The 25000-nt window shown below is 41.4% G+C and overlaps 1 protein-coding gene across 11 annotated transcripts in view; it reads right to left on the reverse strand.

The window, feature by feature from the left end:
- The window catches only part of PTPRC (protein tyrosine phosphatase receptor type C), a 279056-nt gene that overhangs the window by 150616 nt on the left and 103440 nt on the right, over window positions 1-25000 (reverse strand). For all 11 annotated transcript variants that reach the window (XM_073592959.1, XM_073592956.1, XM_073592958.1 and 8 more), the window contains 2 exons: window positions 24603-24737; window positions 16361-16480 (listed from right to left, as the gene is read on the reverse strand). In XM_073592959.1, the coding sequence (XP_073449060.1) occupies window positions 16361-16480; window positions 24603-24737 (255 nt within the window). The remainder of the gene's footprint in view (window positions 1-16360; window positions 16481-24602; window positions 24738-25000) is intronic.

Here is a 25000-nt window from a genome sequence, read left to right on the forward strand (position 1 = left end):
AAGTTTAAGGTGAGAACTTGATCTTTTTGCCACAGCTTAACCCATCTAGCTACACACCCCAGTGTTCTTGGAGCCCCAAAGTCCATCAATATTTCACACAGGGTGTGATCACATATCAACAACTTTTTACCCAGCAATTTTCCCTTCTTCTTAGAGATAACTCTGGGAACTGGAGGCATGGCTGTAATCAAACAGCAGTAGGCCATACCATAGTGCAAGGGACCGCACTTCCCGAAAGTGAAGTCCATTCACAGGTCCCCTTGCATTTTAAATTTCAGTCTGTCCACAACACAGCTGGGGACTGAGATTAATTTTCCTTATTGACTAAGAACAGCACACGTTGAAGTCTCTCAACTGCAAATCAACATGTCACTCTCAAAGGAAAGCACACTGGCGATTCCAGAACACAGGTCCCCTGCAACTAAGATTCCCTGCAACTAAGTAATCAAAAAACAGTGATGTTGGCACTGCTAAAGATAGGTATGAATATGAAGCACCCAACCACAATGGAAGTGTGCGACAATATAAATGAATAAATTTGAACCAGTATATAAAACTCTGGTAGGTTCCTAATTATTATGTTATCCATTCAGGACAAATAGAATTAAAGGTGTAAATCCCTAAACAGTGTTAATAAATCCTGCAGGTAAGTGAAAACACTCTCTAGCCACATCAGATGTGATGCATCACCAAAGAGTAACCAATGGCTAATATAAATAATTAATGATAAGTGAATACCTAAATACAAAGTGAATTGAGCGACAAATATAAATTAATGATAATAAAAAAATATATAAATTAATGGTAATAAAAACCTGTGAAAAAAGTGAAAAATATGTTGACTAGTGAATTGGACAGAAAAATGTATATCAATGGTTTGACAATAAGGAAGTCCGTTAAACCAATATAAAATGAAGCATTGTTCAGTGTCCAATATTCATATTTACATAAAAGTGACTTCCAGATGTAGCTACTTTAAGTCAGCTTCTGTCAGCTTCTCAAATAAAGTGACTTCTTATGCATCAAATAAAGTGACCATGTGCATCAAATAAGGTGACTTCTTGTGCTCCTCCTCAGGTATATTCACTCACCAGAAGCCCCCACCCCTGTAGGGGTAAAGAGCATACGGTAGACTGTGTCTCCAATCCGGACATCCCCAGGGAATGATAAGCTCTCCCACTGGAACGTCTCCTCACCCCACACTGCAGCCGGAGAAGAGCAACCGGATCATGATGCACAAGAAGTCACTTTATTTGAGGCACAGAAGCTGACATAAAGTCGCTACATCTGAAAATCAGCACCAGTCACTTTTATGGAAATATGAATATTGGACACTGAACAATGCTTCATTATATATTGGTTTAACAGACTTCCTTAAACCCCTTTTACACTGAGGCGGTTTGCAGGCACTATTGCGCTAAAAATAGCGCCTGCAAACCGACCCGAAACAGCTGCTGCTGTGTCTTCTGTGTGAAAGCCCCGAGGGCTTTCACACTGGAGCGGTGCGCTAGCAGGATGGGAAAAAAAAGTCCTGCTAGCAGCATCTTCAGAGCAGTGTATACACCGCTCCTTCACCGCTCTTGCCCATTGAAATCAATGGAGCAGCACGGCTATACCGCTCTGCAGAGGTGCTTTGCGGTGGTTTTTAACCCTTTCTCGCCCGCTAGCGGGGGGGGGTGTTAAACCCCCCCCCCCCCGCTAGTGGTCGAATACCGCCGCTAAAACGGCAGTAAAGATCCACTAATAATAGCGGCGCTTTACCGCCGACGCACCTCCCGCCCCAGTGTGAAAGGGGCCTTAGTGTCATACCATTGATATACATTTTTCTGTCCGATTCACTAGTCAACATATATTTAATTTTTTTCACAGGTTTTTATTACCATTTATCTATATATTTTTCTATTATCATTAATGTATATTTGTCATTCAATTCACTTTGTATTTTGGTATTCACTTATCATTAATTATTTAAATAGCCATAGGTTTCTCTTTGGTGATGCATCACATCTAATGTGGATAGAGAGTGTTTTCACTTGCCTACAGGATTTATTAACTCTGTTTAGGGATTTACACCTTTATTTCTATTTGTCCTGAATAGATAACATAATAATTAGGAACCTGTCAGAGTTTTATATACTGGTTCAAATGTATTCATTTATATTGTCACACACTTTCACTGTGGTTGAGTGATACATATATATATTCATGCCTATTGTTAGCTAACATCCCCGTTTTCTTCATTACTTTCCTTGGGACATCACTTCGTGGAGTCTTTTTTGGGGAGGCGGCAGCTATATTTATACCTAAGCGCGGAATTTTTAGTTTTATATATTCCCTGCAACTGCCGATAGAACACAGTCCAGCAGGCACAGCTAAACAGGAATGTCCCCCACAGCAACTTTTAAAGGCGGAGTAGTTTCTGTTAAGCATCCTGACTACACAAAGAACATGTTTGTAATCTTTAATGATTCCTGCAACTTGACACAGTTCAGTGGTGTTTACCAGTAATACCTGGGATCTGGCAGCTGTACAGGTCTCCCACTGGTATCAGTAGTAGTGATGTAGTGCTGAAGGTCCTTCTTGTTAGGCCTGCGAATGATCACACAGTCTGGAGTAATGTGCTGGCCATAGTCCCAAGTTTGTGAAACAGAAGAGCACCTTTCAGCATAGCTTGGAGATAACTTTTTAACATCAAGGTTCAGAGGGATCTTGAGAAAGCTTTGAACGGCCACATCCACCCACTGTGCCTTCTTCTCCTGGATCTCCTCTTCCAACTGAACTGGAACATATGGAAACAAATAGCCACAATCTTCAGCCATTTTCTTGATAATAATGTGCTGTAATTTGGACAGCCTAGGCAGTGTTTTAGGGTCTCCACACCCAGACAGAACCCGTGCATCAGGGGTACGTTGAGCCGGGTGCCCAGCAACAACATCGGGTTTTTAACCAAACTTGGTCACTTGAGTTGGTTTTGTAACAAGGACTTTAGGAACCCAACTCGCCCAATGATCTTCCTCAAATTAATTAGTAACACACAAGTGTGGCGCTGCACTGGCAGACAATTCAATCTTAACGCTAGTAGCTTGCACAGGAAGAACTTCATCTTCCCCTAAATCACATGCCTGCTCCTCTTCACTATCAGTCCACTTTCCAGTCCATGATAAGGTGCATGAGAATAATTCAGAAATCCGATCAGATGGTATATCTGAATCGGATATAGTGGAGTACTCTTCAGCCAGGAGCAGGTTGCGCTTTGAGCTAACATCAACTGGCAAAGCAACCTTTTCTCCCTTACTGGCCACAGGTATCACAGCCCCCACTGGCACACTACTTTCACCCATTTCAGGCTTACTCAACTCCGGCGTCTTTCCCCCAGGGAGTTCCATTATCAAGGAATGCAGTTGGGCTCGACCACGGCCTCGAGGGATAACCAGAGCATTGGGCCCTGGAGCAGCCACAAAGATGAGAGAAGCAGCTTCTCGCACAAGCCGGATGACCAAGCCGGAACACTTCCCGCAGATCAGTCCCAAGGCTTCGTAGCCTCCAGCCGTATACAGGGCAAGGCTGCCCTTAGGTGTGTACCGCACTCTGGTGTCACTCAGAACACTTTTGGCTCGACTCAGACCAGGGCCAACACCCGGAATGCACATTTTGCAATCTCCAAGCTGCGCCATCTTCTCTGTCCAACAATCAGATACACATGGCAGCACTTCCTTATCCTCTTCTGCAGAGTGGTATCTCCTCCCACCGCCAAGGGATTGGTCCACACACACTCTCCCGAAACCTCGGCGCCCACCTTTTTCTCTGGGTGGCGCACCAAAACTTTAATGGAGTCCATTTTAACCTTTGCAGCACTGGCGTAAAATGACAAAAGACCAGACTGATACTCTCCCATGAGCAATGAGACATGTTGGTTCTTCCCCACATTTTTGGAATTCACAATAACACAGTCTATATGAAGTAAAGATGTTACTTGCCACCTTCCCACAGAGCCAGACAAAATCCTGATGTAGCTGTAGCCAGTTGCTCGGGGCGACCGCTGCAGGAATAACGCCTTTGCCTCACATTGGGCACCAAATGTAACAAGGTCCCGGGGTCCCAGAGGCCTAATAGTGACCTCAAGGGTTAGAGAGAGCTGACATCCTTCCTTGTAGAGTGGGTTACCAGGCATGGTGGGTGTGATGCAAGAAGAAATGATGGGCACCAGTCACTTTTGGATGCAAACAAGAGATTTTTTGTCTCTTAACAGAACTGTGGGGGAGAGGGTTAAGGCCAGGACACCCTTGAGTAGATGCAATGATAATTGGCAGACTCTGAGACTCCTATAGATAGACAGCTATACAGTGGAAGGCCTCCCGACATATAACACTTCTGTATAGGTAGGACCGCTGTCTCCTATGGCAACTAATCTTACAACAGTCACTAACAGTAGTTGTAGATAACAAAGGTGGTAACAAAGAACAGTCCTTTACTTATCTCACAGTATCTCACTGTAGATCACCACTCACTGAGCTCTCAGTCTCTTACTAGACTTCCAGATCCCAGTCGTCACTAGATCCCCTGAGCTCTTCCACGGGATTTACTAAAACATTTAATGCTGTACACTCCTCAAGCGTCACCCCCGCTATCCTGCTGGGTCCCTGGCTTGGCACTCACTGATGCTTTCCCATTTCTTCTCTGTCCCCGGCTGGTGAGAAGACTGCTCAGGTACTTGCTACAGCTTACTCACAGTAGTCTCCGGTAACAAGGTGGATGGTCCCTTAGTGGCGACAGCTTCCCCTCTACCTCCGACCACAACTGGTTCCCCATCCGGCTGAACCTTTTCAACTCGGTTGGACTCCAATCCTGTAGTCTCAACCCTATTCTGCTTCTCCTGCTCCTGGATAGGCCTCAGGCAGCCTAGCAGCCAGGTGTCCCCGGGATAGGCCTCAGGCTTCCGGCCTAGCAGCCCGGGGCGACATAACACAAGTCCACCCAGACAGCCATCCAGGTGGCACAGAACCCCGATCACCTGACCCCACCCAAATAAATAGGCTCTCCAGCAGGCCAAGGGACTTAAAGAGCCCTTGCCTATTGGCTTGGACACCCCATCCATTCATGATCTGTCCTTGCTATGCCCTTGCCTTATCTAATGTCACCAGCTACAATGCCACCTAGTGACAGAAGAGAGAACTGCAACAATTCCAGAATAAGTGGGAAATCAGTAGATCTCCTAACAATTAGCCAGGACAATTACTACCTGGCAAACTAAATTTGTTAACAACACTGCCTAAACACCATTCCACCATATCTACATATTATTTGCACATAATTAATAATTCTAAAACCCAATACATATCCTCCATTTGAATAAATAAAAGGAATTTGATTGTCATTTTTATTTTTAAATAAAAAAGATGGGTCAAATTGGAAAACACTATTAGCAATGCACCATTGGGGAAGATTATATGGATACCAGCACAATATAGAGAATTGAATGAGAATACACATGAATTAACAAGGAAAGTACTTACAGTCTGGGATTTAATACACACACAAGAAAAGTGGAAATTTAACTCACCGCTAATACCACTTAGGGAAACCAACTACTTCCCACCAGGGAATGAGAAATTATTTGGGTAATGGATAAAAAAAAATGCACAATTAAAAGGCATAATGGAAAAAGGGAAAATATACACACTACATTAGTCACAGAGAAGATTTGATGGTAATTTTTTTATGGCATTTTAATTATTTTTATTTTTTTTACCAGTAATGGCAGTGATCTGCGACATTGCGACGGACAGATCAGACACTTTTGACACATTTTTGGGACCATTGACATTTATACAGCGATCAGTGCTATAAAAGTGCACTGATTACTGTGTAACTATCACTGGTAGGGAAGGGGTTAACACTAGGGAACGATCAAGGGGTTAAATGTGTGTTCCCTCACTGTATGGAGTTAGGACTGAGTAGGAGAGGAGACATATCGCTGTTCCTACTTACTAGGAACAAATGACATGTCTCCTCTCCGCTGACAGCACAGGGATTTGTGTGTATACACACACAAATCCCCATGCTGACGCTCATGCATGCGATCGCGCGTGACCGATGGGCACGCGCATCGGGTTCCCATGCCCTCAGGAGGCTCTTAAAGGAAACCCCGTACGGGTACAGGGTTTCGCGCAGGGGTGCCATTCTGCCCGTAAATAGACATGAGGCGGTCGGGAACCATTTAAGCTCTTGTTGAGACTGTCTGTTAAAATGGTATTGCTACCACCATGTGGTATTGCTGCACCATGTGCAGCTTTAAGGCTTCCCCCAATTATGTTATTTAACCACTTAAGAACCAATCCTCTTTCTGAGATTTGGTGTTTACAAGTTAAAAACATTTTTTTTTTTGCTAGAAAATTACTTAGAACCCCCAAACATTATATATTATTTTTCCTAACACCCTAGAGAATAAAATGGCGGTCGTTGCAATACTTTCTGTCACACCGTATTTGCACAGTGGTCTTACAAGCGCACTTTTTTTTTTTAAAATACACTTTTTTAATTAAAAAATAAGACAACAGTAAAGTTAACCCAATTTTTTATTATATTGTGAAAGTTAATTTTATGCTGAGTAAATTGATACCCAACATGTCAAGCTTCAAAATTGCGCCCGCTCATGGAATGGCGACAAACTTTTACCCTTAAAAATCTCCATAGGTGACGTTTAAAAAATTCTACAGATTGCATGTTTTGACTTACAGAGGGGGTCTAGGACTAGAATTATTGCTCTTTTGCTCTACCGATCGCGGCGATACCTCACATGTGTGAGCTGCTCACTTATGCATTCGCTTCTGCACGCAAGCTCAGCGGGATGGGGCACGTTTAAAAACATTTTTTTATTCTTATTTATTTTACCTTTTATTTTTTATTTTTACACAAGCATGACATGACCTCTTAAATATGAGATCTAGGGTCAAAAAGACCTCAGATGTCATATTTACACTAAAATGCAATAAAAATGAAATGTCATTTAAAAAAAAAAAAAATTGCTTTAAGAGCTATGGGTGGGAGTGATGTTTTGACGTCGCTCCCGCCCTGCAATGGTATGGAGACGGGTGGGGGCCATCTCACCGTCTCCAAACCAAGCCTGGGAGAGGACCCAATCGCCCCTGCCGCTACCGACGGCTCCGGTAGGCGGCGGAGGGCACCAGGGAGTGGCGGGAGGGGGTGGGGATGCAGAGACCACTTTTATCTGAAACTGGACCACTCACTGAAGAAGAGGATACCGGGGTTTTGGTAGCTAGCTGCTGCCATAACAATGATGTCCCTCTTCAAAGTGCCAACGTATATCGGCGTGAGCTGATCCAGAAGTGGTTAAAAGAGAAGTCCAACCTGAGCTTGTTTGGCTGGGGTTCTCCTACGGGTCACAGGAATGCAATTCGTTTTGCACTCCTGTGACCCATTTTCAGCAGATAGCGGTCTGAAGTCCGCTCTCTGCTGTCGTCACTGGAACCAGTCCAGGCACTGCGTCATCATGACAATGAAGTCTTGATCCACCAGGTGCCTGGACTGATAGCCATCTCAGCCTCTCAGTGAGCCACTTAGATGCCCCTCCACAGCTTAGCGCTCCGCTCCAGTGAGCGTGGAGTAGCAGATCAGGAGAGCTGCTGACTGACAGGCAGCAGCTCTCTGCTCGGGGAGCCAAGAGAAACGAGCAATCATGAGATGTTCGATGGCTCGGTTCTCAGTGCAGAGACGCCGGGGAACAGATGCAGCATCAGACTGATGCTGCATCCACCTAGGTAAGTATAAATCTGACCAAAAAAAAAAAAAGCCATACTTCTCTTTTAAAGAATTCAGTGCAAAGCTGCATGGAAAGACTCTCCTTATACTGTATGATATTTTTTGCATTGGTGCATGTCCCCTATTGCAGTGCGCAGAAGCCCATTACTTTTGTCTTTATACTAGCTTGCCTATTAGCCATGTAGCACCCTGATGTTTAGGCAGGGCTGCTATTAAATTTAGTTGCCAGGCAATAGTTGCCTTGGCCAATTGTTAGGAGATCAATTGATTTCCCCCTAATTCTGGAATTGCTGCACTTCTCTCTTCTGTCATTAAGTGGCTGGGTATCTGGTGACATTGGATAAGACAAGGGCATAGCAAGGACAGATTATGAATAAATGGGGTATCTCAGCCGATGGGCAGGGATTTTCTTGGGTTCCTTGGCCTGCTTGGAGAGCCTATTTATTTGGGTGGAGTCAGGTGATCGGGGTTCTGTGCCACCTGGACGGTTGTCTGGGTGGACGTGTGTCGTATTGCCCTAGGCTTCTAGGCCAGAATCCTAAAGCCTATCCCAGGGACATCTGTCTACAAGGCTATCTAAAAGCCTATCTAGAAGTAGGGCAGGATTGGCACTGCTGGCTTATAGTCCAACCAGAAGTAACAGTTCCGCCAGTCGGGGAACCAGTCATGGTCGGAGATAGAGGGGAAGCTGTCGCCACTAAGGGACCATCCACCTTGCTACCGGAGACCATTGTGAGTAAGCTGAGGCCAGAACCAGAGTAGACTTCTAGCCAGCCGGGGACGGTGAAGAAGTGGGAAAACTTCAGCAAGTGCCAAGTTAGGGACCCAGCTGGACAGCAGAGGTGACGCTTGTGGAGCTTCAGTGAGTGCCAAGCAAGGGACCTAACGTGTCAGCGGAGGGGGGAAGCTTGAGAAGTATCTGTGAGTGCCAAGCCAGGGACCCAGCAGGGAAGCGGGGCTTGAGGAAGATACTGAGTGCTAAAGTGAAAGAGCTCAGGGGATCCAGTGGCTAGTGGATCTGAAGTCTAGTGAGAGAGACTGGGAGCTCATTGAGTGAAGACCCACAGTGAGAGAGTGTGGGGAAAGCTGAGGACTGTTCCTATTGCAAATAGTTGAATACAATTGTGGTTAGTAACAGCTACAAGATTGTTGCCATAGGAGACAGCGATCCTACCTATACAGAAGCTGGAGGCCTACACCTGTATAGCTGTCTACCTATAGAAGTCTAGGAGTCTACCAATTAACATTGCATCTACTTAAGGGTGTCCTGGCCCTAACCGTCTCTCCTATAGTTCTGTTTAAGGCTGGGTTCACACCTATGCGAATTGGATGCGTATATGGAGCCGGTTCACATGTCTCTGGAGCGGCTGCAGAGAGCACTGCACAGAAATGCTGTGCATTTTTGCCTACATTTCAGGGCCAAATTCAGCCAATGATTCAGCCCTGCTTCATTCCTGAAACAGAGAACATGGACGGACAGTGTTGCTGTGCGATCCGCGTCCGGTTTAGGTGTGAACCGAGCCTGAGAGACAATAAATCTCTTTTTGCATTCTAAAAGTGTCTGGCGCCCACCCTTTCATCTTGCATTACACCCACCATGCCTTGCAACCCACTCTACACTGAAGGACGTCAGCTGTCCCTAAATCTGGACGTCACCATTAGGCCTCGAGGGGCCCAGGACTTTTCTACAACCACAAAAATGGGCAGAACTTAACAAAACTTTTTGACTCCTATAGACTTCGAAGGAATTCAATGCTAAATTTCATCAGATTTCAAACAGATTCACTAAACCCTCAGCCAGGGCTGGGACAAGGCATGGGCGGAAGGGGCACCCGCCCTGGGCGGAGTGGCTCTGTGTAAATACAGGGGCACACTTGGAGTTGGAGCAGCTCCCCCTCTCTTCTTCAACAGTAGCCACAAACAAATGCAGTTAAAGCGTTAAATCGCCTCACCTGATAACAGAGCTTACTGCACAGCTAGGCTCAGCCTTATTTATTGCTGGGCTAAAGTCAATCTCCCCCTGTCACAGGTTGCCACTTGCCAGATTGCTGCTATCTTCAACTATCCCTGCACTATATGTTGAACTTGTCTCCAGTTGAGGAAGCAGCAGTAAATAAGGCTGAGTCTGAGTGTGCAGTGAAGGTTCTGTTATCAGGTGAAGAGTTTAACCCTTTACTTCCCTGCATTTTTTGGTTTGGTTCTGTTATTAAATACTGGAGGTATAGTTTAAACCTTTTGCTGCCAGGTCTGTAAGTTGTACCTGACAGTGGGGGGTTTCACACAGGCAGATTCCTGCCTGTCAAGTGAAAGCATTCCGACTGCTGCACTGCCACCCGATTGCTCACACACCCCCCCGGTACCGGCGTCCCCCGTCCCGCCGCGCCATGCCATGTTTTCCAGGCCCCTCTTGCCCATCTGCGGGCCCGGGAGCGACTTGGCGGGTGCCGGCATGTGGAGGAGGGAAAGGAGAAGATTGAACACACATCTGCTCTCCTCCCCTTCTTGTTGTGATCCAGAAAGCAACGTCACTTCCAGGTCATCCTCTTTGTGTCCCCGGCTACCTTAGCCGGGAAAGGATATTTTGCACTGTGATCTGCATTGCAAAACATTCAGTGTAGCCCAAAGAAGAGCTAAAAGACCCTGCATGTCTCATTGAAGAGACCCTGTCACCTAAAAATCATCACATTGAGGACTTTTCGTCCCTTATGTGATGAAAAAAAAAAAGTTAAGTTAAAAAAAAGCACATAAAATCCCCCCCACAAATTTTTTGGAGGCCCCCCCACCCCCACATATATGCACGTACCAATGTAAACACATGTGTCAGGGGCGCCTACACGTGAAAACGTCAATTGCGATACACATGTTACGTATCGCTGCACACGCTGGAGTAAGAGCAATAATTCTATCACAAGACCTCCTCCTTAACACTAAACTGATACTTATAGAGGGCTTTTTTAACCGTCGCCTATAGAAAATATATGGTACTGAAGTGTGTCGCCATTTCGGGGGAGCACACAAATCTAAGGTTTGACATGTTTGGTGTCTATTTACTCAGTGCAACCTTGTCTTTTATATTTTACCAAAAATGTGGGTAGTTTATTGTGTTTGTTTGCCCTAAAATTCACTTTAGTTTGTTTTTTACAGAAATTTTGCATTTCCTATATATTTGCGGTAATAACGTGACATAAAAAATAACTACAACTATTATATTCTTTAGGGTGTCTGCTTTCAGAAAATGTATAATGTTTGGGGGGTTTTGTGTAATCTTTAGGCCTAAAATTACTTTTTTTAAACATGTGTACAAAAAACACTTGTAGATTAGAAGTACCGTACCTACTATTTTAGAATTTGGCTTTTAGGTCCCTTATTTTAACAATATTTTTTAAGTGCTAAGGAATTTCTCTGTTTGGTGATCTTTTGACTGGCCTTCTTATGTGGACTTGACAGATGGACTGTAGTAACTGTAGTAACACATGCACTATGAAGACTTTCAAATAAAAAGAGAGAGGGATTGTCTAGGTCTTCTCCTAAACATTCCATTAGTCTTCACCTAGGCATCGTGGTATTTCCCAATATTGAAAACTAAATGAGATATTTTTCTTTGAGGGCTCGTTCACATGTGTGAAAGTGATTGTCATTCCACTGAAAAGTGATCCATGCTTGGATTGCCTTTCAGAGCTGTTTGAGAGGTGGTGAGGAGGCGATATGTCTCCTCATCACCTGATTTAATAGTTGCCATACTACCACACCACAGTCATGTGCAGGGCGTTTGCAGGGCAGCCCCATTAATCTACATTATTTGCGTTCAGTGGCTGCACCACCAAAAGCAACATGTTTATGCATTTATTCAGGAATTTGTTTCTGTTGGAACATTTACTCATTTTCCACACTGATACCTCACAGATCTATATACAGCTGTGCTCAAACGTTTGCATACCCTGGCAGAAATTGTAAAATATTGGCATTAATATTAAAAATATGACTGATCATGCCAAAAAACTGTCTTTTATTTAAGGATAGCAGTCACATGAAGCCATTTATTATCACATCGTTTTTTTAATCCTTTTTAAATCATAATGATAACAGAAATCACCCAAATGGCTCTGATCAAAAGTTTACATACCCTGGAATGTTTGGCCTTGGTACAGACATAGAAGGTGACACACACAGGTTAAAATGGCAATTAAAGGGTAATTTCCCACATTTGTGGCTTTTTAAATCACAATTAGTGTCAGTGTATAAATAGTCAATGAGTTTGTTTGCTCTCACATGGATGCACTAAGCAGGCTAGACACTGAGCCATGAGGAGGTAGAAAAGAACAATCAAAAGAGCTGCGTAACAAGGTAATGAAACATTACAAAGATCGAAAAGGATATAAAAAGATATCCAAAGCCTTGAATATGCCAGTCAGTACTGTTTAATCATTTAATAAGAAGTGGAAAATGTGGGGATCTCTTGATACCAAGCCAAGGTCAGGTAGATCAAGAAAGATTTCTGCCACAACTGCCACAGGAACTGTTTGGGATACAAAGAAAAACCCACAGGTAACCTCAGGAGAAATACAGGCTACTCTAGAAGAAGATGGTGTGGTTGTTTTTAAGGAGCACAATGCGATGATACTTGAACAAAAAAGAGCTGCATGGTCAAGTTGCCAGAAAGAAGCCTTTACTGTACAAGTTCCCCAAAAAAGCCTGGTTACATAGTTACATAGTAGGTGAGGTCGAAAAAAGACCCAAGTCCATCAAGTCCAACCTATGTGTGTGATTATATGTCAGTATTACCTTGTATATCCCTGTATGTTGTGGTCGTTCGGGTGCTTATACAATAGTTTCTTGAAACTATCGATGCTCCCCGCAGAGACCACCGCCTGTACAATATGCCCAATAACACCTTGACATGCCTCATTGGCTTTTTTGTGGCATTGGCTCAGTAAAGGCTTCCTTCTGGCAGCTCAACCATGCAGCTCTTTTTTGCTTTAGTATTGTTGAATTGTGCTCCTTAAAAAAAACACACCGTGGTGCACAAAGGGTTAAAAGCACTTACAAGATTGTTGAGTGTTAAAAGACATGATAAAATCAGGAGTCCTCATCTGTGGCATGTGTCCATCATCAGCATGATGGTAGAGAGCAGTGTAGAGCCGTCCAGCAGCTGTAAAGCGTTCTCATGCATGTTGGAAAGAGGAGGCAGCAGGGAATCCTGTATTCATTGCGGACACACAAGGCTGATGGTGTCAGTGGAGAGAAGGGGGCGGTAACGCGTTTCGGAGAATGTGAGGCTCCTTCGTCAGACCTACGCCCATACTCCTCAAGCTGGCTTATGAATGGTGAGGAGGAGGAGTAAGGGGAGGAGTGTGGGCAGATGTTGATACACAAGGATAAGGGAAGTGACAGATGAATTACGAGGACGGCCAAGACGACTGTGCACCCGCAAATTTGGTCATTAACGTCAGTGCTATATACAATGAAGTCCTGAAGGAATTTGATACAGGGGTACAGGGCACAGATGGCAGTGGTTAAATTAACAATAATAAATAAATATACAAACGTAAGGTTGACATTGAATCAATATACAGGTCTGTTACATGGTCGGCCGGGTGTCTATATGCATGTGTTACAAAGACGGCCATGCGTTTGCACACATGCAAATAGGGTTGTAAGTCTAATGTTAAGTTGGCAATGAATCAATATACAGCCGTGTTACAAGGGCGGCCAGGCGTTTATACACATGTGTTACAGGGGCGGCCATGCGTCTATGTGCATGTGTTACAAAGGCAGCCAGGTGTTTGTACACATGCAAATAAGGTTGTAAGTCTAATGTTGAATTAACAATGAATAAATATGTAGCCGTGTTACAAGGGCGGCCGGGGAGCTATACTCCTGTGTTACAGGGGCAGCCAGGCGTCTGTACACATGCAAATGAAGTAATAAATCTGTTGAAAGGGGATTTAAAAAAAACAAAAATGAATAAGCGATAGTATATAGTGGATGTTGTGTGAATTGTACTGATTATGTCTGTAACAATCATAAAACAATGCTGAATATTACTTTACTATGAATAAGTGTATAGGTGTGTTACAAGGGCGGCCGGGTGTCTATATACTAAAGACAGGTAGAGGAAAATAGTGGATGCTTATACAAGTTGTACGAATTGTGCAGATTATGCCTGTAGCAATAATCTCATGGTTAGAGGTATTACTCAACTGTGTACTAGTATATAGAAGTGTTACAGGGGCAGCTGGGCGTCTATAAACTACAAGAGGGTAATAGGAAGTGGTGGATGCTTATGCAAATAGTACAGATTATGCCTGTAGCAATACTCTGACGATAATAGATAATAATAGACTGTAAATAAGTATGCAAGTGTGTACAGGGGCGGCCGGGCACTTACACACCCGCAAATAAGGTCACAAATCTATTATAAGCCAGCTTGAGGAGTATGGGCGTCGGTCTGACGAAGGAGCCGCACAGGCTCCGAAACGCATTACCGCCCCCTTCTCTACACTGACACCATCAGCCTTGTGTGTCCCGCAGTGAAAACAGGGTTCCCTGCTGCCTCCTCTTTCCAACACGTATGAGAACGCTTTACAGCTGCTGGACGGCTCTACACTGCTCTCTACCACCATGCTGAGGATGGACACATGCCACAGATGAGGACTCATGATTTTATCATGTCTTTTAACACTCAACAATCTTGTAAGTGCTTTTAACCCTTTCTGCACTTTATTAAATTTTGCATACTGCACTTAAAGGCGCCTTTCTTTTCCTTTTTTATATCTTCAGAGTTGCTTCTCCTCTAACCAAAGTGCTGCCAGAAGTGCCACCTCATCACTATCATCCCTCTGACCAGCTACCCAACTCCACCAGAACGCCCTTATCTCCTCTCTGTTTTATTTCTTCTGCGGTTACCTCTGGGTTTTTCTTTGTATCCTGAGCAATTCTTCTGCCAATTGTGGCTGCAATCTTTTTTGGTCTACCTGATCCTAGCTTGGCATCAAAAGAGCCCCTAAGTTTCCACTTCTTAATAAGTAATTAAACAGTACTGACTGGCCTATTCAAGGCTTTGGATATCTTTATATCCTTTTCCATCTTTGTAACGTTTCATTACCTTGTTACGCAGGTCTTTTGACTGTTCTTTTCTACCTCCTTATGGCTCAGTGTCTAGCCTGCTTAGGGCATCCAAGTGAGAGCTAACAAACTGAATGACTATTTATACACAGACACTAATTGTGATTTAAAAAGCCACAAATGTAGCAAATTAACCTTTAATTGCCATTTTAATCTTCTGTGTCTGTACCAAGGCCAAACATTCCAGGGTATGTAATCTTTTGATCAGGGCCATTTGGGTGATTTCTGTTATCATTATGATTTAAAAAGGATCCAAAAAACTATGTGATAATACATGGCAAAAGTTTGAGCACAACTGTACATGATCTCTATATGTGTGTGTGTGTGTATATATATATATATATATATATATATATATATATATATATATATATATTATTATTATTATTATTCAGGATTTATATAGCGCCAACAGTTTACGCAGCGCTTTACAATATAAAAGGGAGACAATACAGTTATAATACAATACAATACAATAGGATTAAGAGGGCCCTGCTCATATAGTGTTAGTGTTAGTGTCACTCCGTCGGCTGGGCTTTTTTTTGTCCACAGCAAGATGGTACTCGATAACGCCAACTCCAGCACTAGCACTCACCACAGTCACTTGTTTTAAAAATAGAAGCTGACTTCCTATGGCTGCATCTTTGTTTACAAGTGACAGTATGCCCCCTACACAGAGGGCTGGGTAAGTAGCTGGGGATGGGGCGGATGGAAGGGCTGTGTACGGAGGGAGGGGTAAGAGAGCTTTATAGTTGGGTTGGGGGGAGCTTTTTACTGGTGTGGATTGTGGGAAGAGCTTTGTAGTGGGGGGGGGGGGTTGAGGGGTTGGGGAACAGTCCTGTGCTGGGGGGTGGAACTTTGTGGTGGTGCTTCCTCCGCCACCAACATTTATTCATTCCAGTAACAGCACTGGCTCTGGAAAATGTTTTCATTTTAGTGACACCACTAATGAGGGGACATTTTTTTTCTTTCAGTGACCCACCAACACAGGGACAATATGCCACTGTTAGTCCCATATCGGTCCACCAATTTTAAACCTTTCAGTTTGCTGTAGTGTACACAAATATTGGTACTATTTAATTGCATGCCACAAACATTTTGGCGCACGCAATATATTGACCCCGCCCCCTTCTCCTCCATCCAACAATGAGCAGGGGTTTGTGAGGATGATGGGGGGGCGCAGTTTCTTTTTTTCGCCCTGGTCACTGGATGACCTTGTCCCGGCTCTGCCCTCAGCGAATTGAACCTGGGCAGATTCACTCATTGCTACCTGCCAGTATTGTTTCACTGTAATGACTATGGTTCCACTTTAACTTCATCAAAGTAGTCATGCTTGGAACATCTGTAATAAGGTAGCTGAATTCCTTCGGAGAATGCACATTTTAGAACATAGCTGATAATAGTAGTTATCTACTTTTCGCCATCACTTTGACAACAAGATATTCCAAATACTCACCTTTTTTAATGTCTAGGGCATATTCCTTAAGTGGTCCATTTGTTTTATTCGGCGCAGCCCATGTACAATTAATTGTTGTATTTGTTGATTGACAGCTAAAATTCTGTACTTTTTCAGGTGCTGTGTATACATGAGGTAAAGGACATTAGTTGTGAAATAAAATTAAATTGAATTATAGTTCTGATTGTACTGGAAAATAAATCACTAAGCAAATGTAAATTCATGGTATAAAACATTTAGGGACTGATTTACTAAAATATATTGCAAGGTAAAATGTATGTTGGCCTGATTTTCTTGAGTATGCAGTATAGTAAAGAAAAGTGCACCTATATTCAATTCCAAAGCTGAGTCTTGTTTAGGGGACTTTAAAAAACAGAGCTTATTTGCATGATTTCATGCTTTCAGTTAACACAGGTGGACAAAAGCTGGCCACACACCATACAATGTGATTGTACAATCTCTATGCAATCTCCCATAAGATTTACCAAAACGTTGTAATCCGAGGGCAATCCTAAACAACCCATAATTGATAGTAGATTTATAGGAGATTATACAATCAGATTGTAACGTGTATGATCAATAGTAGGCAGGCCATAGACAGTGTAAATGTCTTTCCTGCAATCACGGGTTGCAGGAAATACATTTGCATGATTCTCTCACCAACACAGATAGTGCTGACAGGGGAATCCCTCCTGCTGAGCAATTGTCTGTTCCTGGCGGGGGGGGGGGCAAGCAGAGGAAGCCGCCCCCGCCGGGAGAAAACAGTCATTATTGCTGGCGGCTATAGCAGCCAGTAGTGATAGTCACAAGTGAATCCGGCAGGCTGGTTGTACCCAAGTTAATCAATCGATCAACATTCAGCCTGCCCACACACGGTTTGAATTGGCCAGCTTTAAGTTCACTTCATCTCACTTCATTCTTTAGTATATTGGTACTGATTTGCTGAAGCATGAAGTGAAGTGAAGATAAGCAAAATAACAAAAATATTGTGAAGCGCTACCTTACCCAACTACTCCCGGTTCTAAAAAGTGAATAAATTGATCAGTGTAAACCAATAACCAATCTACATTATCCCATAAAGATCACAGTATGCTATACAAAATAAATAAACAAATATATGTCCATGAATTAATAGCAGTCAATACAAGTGATGAGCTTAATCACATGCCGACCAGCGCACGACAATATATGTCGTCACAATGGCACGGCTGGGCAAATGGGCGTACAGGTACATCCCCTTCAAGACGCGGCATTGTGGGCGCCTGCCGCGTGCTCCGTGACTGTGCCCGTGGGTCACGCGGACTCGATGTCTGCTGGGTGCCCGCGATCATGTCACGGAGCGGAAGAACGGGGAGATGCCTTTGTAAACAAGGCATTTCCCCGTTCTGCCTAGTGACATGACAGAGATCCACTGCTCCCTGTCATCGGGAGCAATGATCTCTGTCATGAGAGTGGTAGCCCATCCCCCCCCACAGTTAGAATCACTCCCTAGGACACACTTAACCCCTTGATCGTCCCCTAGTGTTTAACCCCTTCCCTGCCAGTGTCATTTACATAGTAATCAGTGCATTTTTATAGCACTGATCGCTGTATAAATGACAATGGTCCCAAAATAGTGTCAAAAGTGTCCGATGTGTCTGCCATAATGTCGCATTCATGATAGAAATCGCAGATCGCCACCATTACTAATAAAAAAGAATTAATAATAAAAATGCCATAAATCTATCCCCTATATTGTAGACGCTATAACTTTTGCGCAAACCAATCAATATATACTTTTTGCAATTTTTTTACCAAAAATATGTAGAAGAATACATATCAGCCTAAACTGAGAAAGAAATGTGTTTTTTTATATATTTTTGGGGGATATTTATTATAGAAAAAAGTAAAAAATATTGCTTTTTTTTTCAAAATTGTCGCTCTTTTTTTGTTTATAGCGCAAAAAATTTAAACCGCAGAGGTGATCAAATACCACCAAAAGAAAGTTCTATTTGTGGGGAAAAAAGGACGTCAATTTTGTTTGGGTGCAACGTCGCACGACCGCGCAATTGTCAGTTAAAGCGTCACAGTGCTGAATCGCAAAAAGTGCTCTGGTCAGGAAGGGGGTAAATCCTTCCCGGGCTGAAGTTGCTAATATGGTGATTCATCAATTCCAATCAATATGTGCTCTCTTCTTAGTGCAAGTATATAGGTATCCAATAGTGACAATCCAAATAATAATTAGGGCTGTGCTGGATATATACCCCTAAGGTGAAGGCGCCATTGGACCAGATTGTGGGTCTTTTTGGGAGGTGAGCACATAGGGTGACTGGTGGAGAGCAATGTGGTGTGCACAGCCTTAATTATTATTTGGATTGTCACTATTGGATACCTATATACTGTGATCTTTATGGGATATTGTAGTTTGATTATTGGTTTACACTGATCAATTTATTCACTTTTTGGAACCCAACAGAGAGTAGTTGGGTGAGGTAGCGCTTCAAAATATTTTTGTTATTTTGTTTACTTATGGGGGAACACATCCTGTGTTGAGTAGCACCTCCTTCACTTTTACACGTGTTCACAATACATTACACCTAGTAGCACAAAAGTTACTCATATTTAAGGTGAAGATAACTTATGTTCACTTTAAACATCCAGTCATGTTTAAAGAGCTTTGTAAAAAAATAGAGCTACTTCACATGGTTGGGGGTTTGAATAGAGCACAAGATCACTTTAGTTCATGGATTAAAATGTATTTCAGGACAAAGAGAGAATAAATAACCAGAACATCTCTGCAATGAAAGCAGTTTCCCATCCATAAAAAACTGCATGTACAAAAAAAACAATGCTGGTAAATGCCTTAGAGGGGAAGAGGGAGGTTCAGGGTTAGATTTGAGTCATGCCTCGACATACATTTAAATAAAATGGTACAGAACACTAAATTATGATGCTGGTAAAAGGGAGCAGGGTTTGTCCTCAATGGTACAATTATAATGTCTTGCTAGTGTATCTATGTGCAGACATTTGTACAAGCACAATTTAGGGAATGAGACTTTTGCAGGAAAATTGGGGTACTTAGTTATTCATTATGTTAAAAAAAATGTTTTATACCAAACCCCTCAAAACAGCAATCAGCCCCACTGCTTGTGTAAAATGCATTTATTTAATACAGCAATATGCAAAATACATAAGATAGATCTATGTTTCCATTCTAAGTATGTCACCCATTTCTTAGATGTAGAAGGGTCCAATTCACAAGACAGGCAAGTGTGATGGGCTCTCAATGGAGCTGGTTCACATATGTCCGGGGGGGGGGCCACGGTCCGGATTGAAAAAGGGTCCGGTGCATCTTTGGATCCTGTTCAGGTACAAATTCAGGCAAAAATTCAGACCTGAAATGCACCTGAACTGGTGTACAGGAACGCACCAGACCCCACGAACCCGCGGCCGCACATGTGTGAACCCGGCCTAACACCTGAACCCCTGAAAACAACAAAAACTCTAGCTCTCAAGGAGCCCTCTGTAATTACTAATTAAAATGGTTTATAAACCATGTAAATAAATTAAGATATCACAGTTGTAGTAACACATTAAACTAATTGCACTTAAAAATCCCAAAAAGTGTTCAGCAAGAGCACCTACAGTATTTAGGGATAACCCGGGTTCTATAAATATATGCAAGATACTATAACCTTGATACCAATAGTGACCACAAAAGTGACCAAACAAAAGTGTTTATAAAATGTGCACTAATCACAAATACTAAACATTTTGACAAACATAGCAATAGAAAAATATACCCCTCACTGGAGAAGAAGTAACTTAAAGAGACATATCTCTCGCCGTGAAACCAGGTGGATATATGACCTCCAATGTCACAGTCCCCTGGGACTCAATGTAGAATGGGATATCAATTGCTATATTGACAGTAGATAACAGGCTTTGATCCACCCTTTTTTCCCCTAAGGAATTTTTTAAAGAATTTTTTATAGAATTTTTTACCAGATTTTTTACAGAAATGTATATGTATTTGAAATTAGGTGGATACATAATATATCAAATGATGGTTTAGGATAATTTTTATAGCATTATTTTTAACTTTGATATCCCCTTTTAGTAATGTATACAAAACATTTTTCCTTGAGCCACTATCTCCTATCGGGATGTTTGTATCAGCTAAGTAGGAGTGTAGGGAATAATTTTGACAATCTTTTTTGTCGATTGTTCATGACCTTTATTATATATATATTTTTTTGTTGGAGCGATGATATGAAAGGATTCTGTTCATTGGGTGTATTTATGATATCTTTTGGCTGCACTGCTGCGCAGCCTGGAGATTTATACACATATCCTATGCAAATGAATAGGGACTTTTTCGATAGTAATAACTTGCAAATCAATAAGAGGTAATACAATATATACATTTTATAGTTTTTTTTGGAAAAGTATATATTTTTAATAAGAAAAACATTTTAATAAAATGTTTTTTAATGTATATTTTTTAATTAATCTACTTCGTTTTTTTGTATCTACAATTAATTTTGTGGATAAAGAATATGTGTTTAATAACAACACATTTCTTTGTTTCATTTTTGTAGCAATATAGTCAGATAAGTGATGGCTTTATTGGATGACAATGGGAGAGAAAGTTTGATATGTTACTTCCGTTGTCTCCCCTGCCTTTAGAGTATATAAACGTGATGTGCTGGCGTCTGGTCACGTCTCTGTTCCCAGTCGAAGCCTGTTGAGGGGAAACGCGTCGGGTGGAGCAAGTGGCTGTGACGCCATCACGTTCTCTTTTTCCTATGCAGTCAGTTGGTTCAATCCCGTGCTGCTGGATGCTAGCTGTATGCTAGTTTTTTTTATCCGCTCTCTTCTCCTATGCATTTGCTGTGTTTTAAGTTTGCAGTGTATTCAGCGTGATGTGACTATTTGCTGTGAATAATTGCTGTGAATTCATAAGTGACTTTTTAAATAATAAACCTGTGGGAAATACATCTGCACTATGAAGTCTCCCCTCCTTTTTATTTTACTGAGGGGTTAACTCCAAGACTGTTTGTGGAAAGAAAAACTGTAGTTGAAGGCAACAGATTTCCTTCACCTGTGGATCCAATTTGCTGAGATAGAGAGCATTTACCCTCTGGTCATGGTAATCAGATGAGGATATCTTTCTCCTTGGATCGAAGTGTGACTGGGAACCAGGGCTGCCAGGCAGGCTAATGCATCAGGCGTATACGATCTCTATAATCTGAGATCCAGCAGATCTGGTAAGCGGCCCCCCTTTTTTACACATGTTCAAGCAGGAAGAACATCGATTTCTTTACAAGTGTTGAAGAATTGTGGCTGTTGTTTTTCCACTACACATTGGGACTATTGTTCATGAGAAAAACTAGTTGTTGATGTTAATAGATACACTTTATCTTATTTATTTCAGAGTTACATTGTATCACAATTGGTTTTAATTTTACACTCCTCATTTTTCTTTTTCTGTTCATTTATTATGTTAAAGTTATATTAATATATAAGGTCACACTTTAAACATGCCTTTACCGCACAGGTTATGATAAGATTGGTGTTGACATATCTTGTCTCATATGTTTGTGATAATTTTTTGTCACATTTTTTTCACATTCTTTTTCACTTAAATATTAATTTCATTTTTTTACTTAAATAGTAATTTTTGTATTTTTATTTCTATTATTTGTGGTAATCACTTGCGGATGTGCGCTTGTATTATTTTATGACACATTTGGGTCTTTTGTATTTTGGGCTTACACGAGCAGCTGCACCCCCTTTTTTTTGTATATGGTTAGCGCAATACACCTTTATCTTTCTAAACAGTTTACATACCATGATACGAATTAAGCTAATCTGTGGCTACCCTCGATACCTTATTGCAGAATTATATGGGTATGAGCTCTCAGAATGTAACCACATGTGTGTCCAGTCCTTTTCTCTTTTGTTATCCCTGCACTTATTGCCTTTATGGTAGTTTTGTATGTTTGAGCTATATTGGTTAGTTATGTGAGATGCCCTATACAAATGCTCTCCACTGCATTGTATAAAATATTTAGGGTTTTGTGTACAATTCGGGGGCATCCAAACCTCTTGGAACCAAATGGTAGGTTTATAGGAAAGGATTCTCTGCATTATTAACCACTTCAGCTCCGGAAGGTTTTACCCCCTTTTCGCGATACGGCACTGCGTTTAACTAACAATTGCACGATCATGCGACGCTGTACCCAAATAAAATTAATGTCCTTTTTTCCCCACAAATAGAGCATTCTTTTGGTGGTATTTGATCACCTCTGCCGTTTTAATTTTTTGCGCTATAAACAAAAAAAGAGCGACAATTTTTGAAAAAAATAGATCTTTTTTACTTTCTGCTATAAAACATATCCAATAAAAAATTGAAAAAAAATCAAATTTCTTTATCAATTTAGGCTAATATGTATTCTGCTACATATTTTGGGTAAAAAAATCCCAATAAGCATATATTGATTGTTTTTTTTTTTTTTTTTTTTACTAGTAATGGCGGTGATCAGCGATTTTTAGCAGGACTGCGACATTGCGGCAGACAGATCAGACACCTAACTGACACTTTTGACACTTTTTTTTGGGACCACTGACACTAATACAGTGATCAGTGCTAAAAATATGCAGTGTTACTGTACAAATGACACTGGCAGGGAAGGGGTGATCAAAGGATTAACTGTGTCCATAGGAGGTGCTTGCTAACTGTGTGGGGGTTGCTCTGACTGGGTGAAGACAGAGATTGGTGTTCCTGCTTGGCAGGAACACCAATCTCCATCTTCTTCCCTATCAGAACAGTGATCTGCCTTGTTTACTCCCGGTACCGATCGCGGGTGGCCAGCGGACATCGGATCCACTGGACCCGGTGATTGGCATACCCTGTGTCTCGCGCGCCACCCAGTGGATATTGCACAAAATGACATACAGGTACGTGATTTTGCGCAATAGAGCCGACCTGCCGCAGTACATATGCGGTAGGCGGTTGGCAAGTTGAAAATGTAAAAATCCATTTGATGTGGCAGATAAATGCAAATAACATTGCCCATAACTGCACTTTTATTTCATGTTTTGATTACAAAAAACAACAGGAAAATACACTAGCTGTAGCTAGCTTGCATATCTGTGATTTCCATTTTTTGTTTAATTAAATATGATGCATATAAAATCCGTATGATTGCTTTCAGCTGTTCTTTTTCTAGCTATCCAAATAAAGTAAAACCAAAAATTCTTAATAAGACTAGTAGTGATGATGATTTTTTACAGTCTAATAAAGGTGATATTTTCAGCAAACCACTGGGGGTCTGTAATAGTAACAGCTAAATTATTCTTTTGTTTTTGTTATTAAAATTAGACTACCAGAACTTTTACACAGATTACCTGCAGCATCTGCCAAATAAACACAAGATCGCAACCATCATGAATAGGAGTAAAAATCTTACACGGGTTCTTATCCTTCCTTCCTCTCTGTATCCAAAACTAGAAAAATAGTTGTTGGCTTAACATGCACTTTAACGTGGTTTGGAGCCACAAATGATTATGTGCTTACATTAACGGGTATCCAGAAATTAAATTATGTAAGTATTAACATCCCTGCATAGAGTTTAGGTGGTAGAAAAGTTAGATGTATAGTACAGTAGGTGACTTTTATCTTTCACACTGAAAAGCTACTTAAAATGAAATTATAGGTAATCATTAAGAATCACAGTTTTCGTGAATCAGATGGGCAAATGTCAACGTTACCAAATAAAATTATATTTTTCCAGTAAAAAAGTGCTTTATTCGGGTCATAAATAAAAATGCAAAGATCACATGGTCTCTTACCAGAAGCATTTTGGAAGTTTAACATCAATAGTTACCACACATAGCCTATTGTGTTTTGTTATACTGATCTTATCATTTGCTGTTTTTTCTCAAGCCTTTAAAGCATTTTAAAGGCTTAAGGTCATCTTTCAAATTTTACTAATTATATTTACTGATAAAATTGTGGAGGCTTTTTATAACTTTATTCATTTATTTTGTATAACTACTTTCTACTTTCAAACACGTTGAAAAATCCTGTCTTTATATTGTTTTGTTTTTTTTTCACCCAATCAGTTTTGTTTGTTTTATCCAGCAGGCTTTTCTCTTTCAATTGGCATTATTACATAATATATAAATACTGTAACTCATTGTAATTTATCAAAAAAAAATTGATGACATAAGCTTTACATTATTAAGACAATATTACCTGCAATCTTTGTTGTTATATTTTTCATTTCTGTTTTTTTTACTTCTCCTTTGTACGATACATTTGAAACACAAATGTAATTCGTGTAAGGCATCAAATTGACTTTTTCTCCCCCAAAGAATTTTCTATTTTCTTCTGAAAAATAATGTATAAACATTGGATTGTTTCACAAACCTTGTTAGCATTGTTGACACTAAAGACAGTTATTATTTGGTACATCCTTAAGGATATGTTAGTAGTTAGCTGCTTTTAGCATCTAACATGTTTGTAGTCCTTGACTGAAGGGGTAATGTACACATTCAGAAAGTAAAAATGCAGCTGTGGTATAAAACAATTCTTCATTTGTCATGAACATTTAGGGCTTTTCACACTTCTTACATTGGGTTGCATTGCTCAAG

The sequence above is a fragment of the Aquarana catesbeiana genome, linkage group LG07 (genome assembly GCF_042186555.1).
Source record: "Aquarana catesbeiana isolate 2022-GZ linkage group LG07, ASM4218655v1, whole genome shotgun sequence".
NCBI lineage: Eukaryota > Metazoa > Chordata > Amphibia > Anura > Ranidae > Aquarana > Aquarana catesbeiana.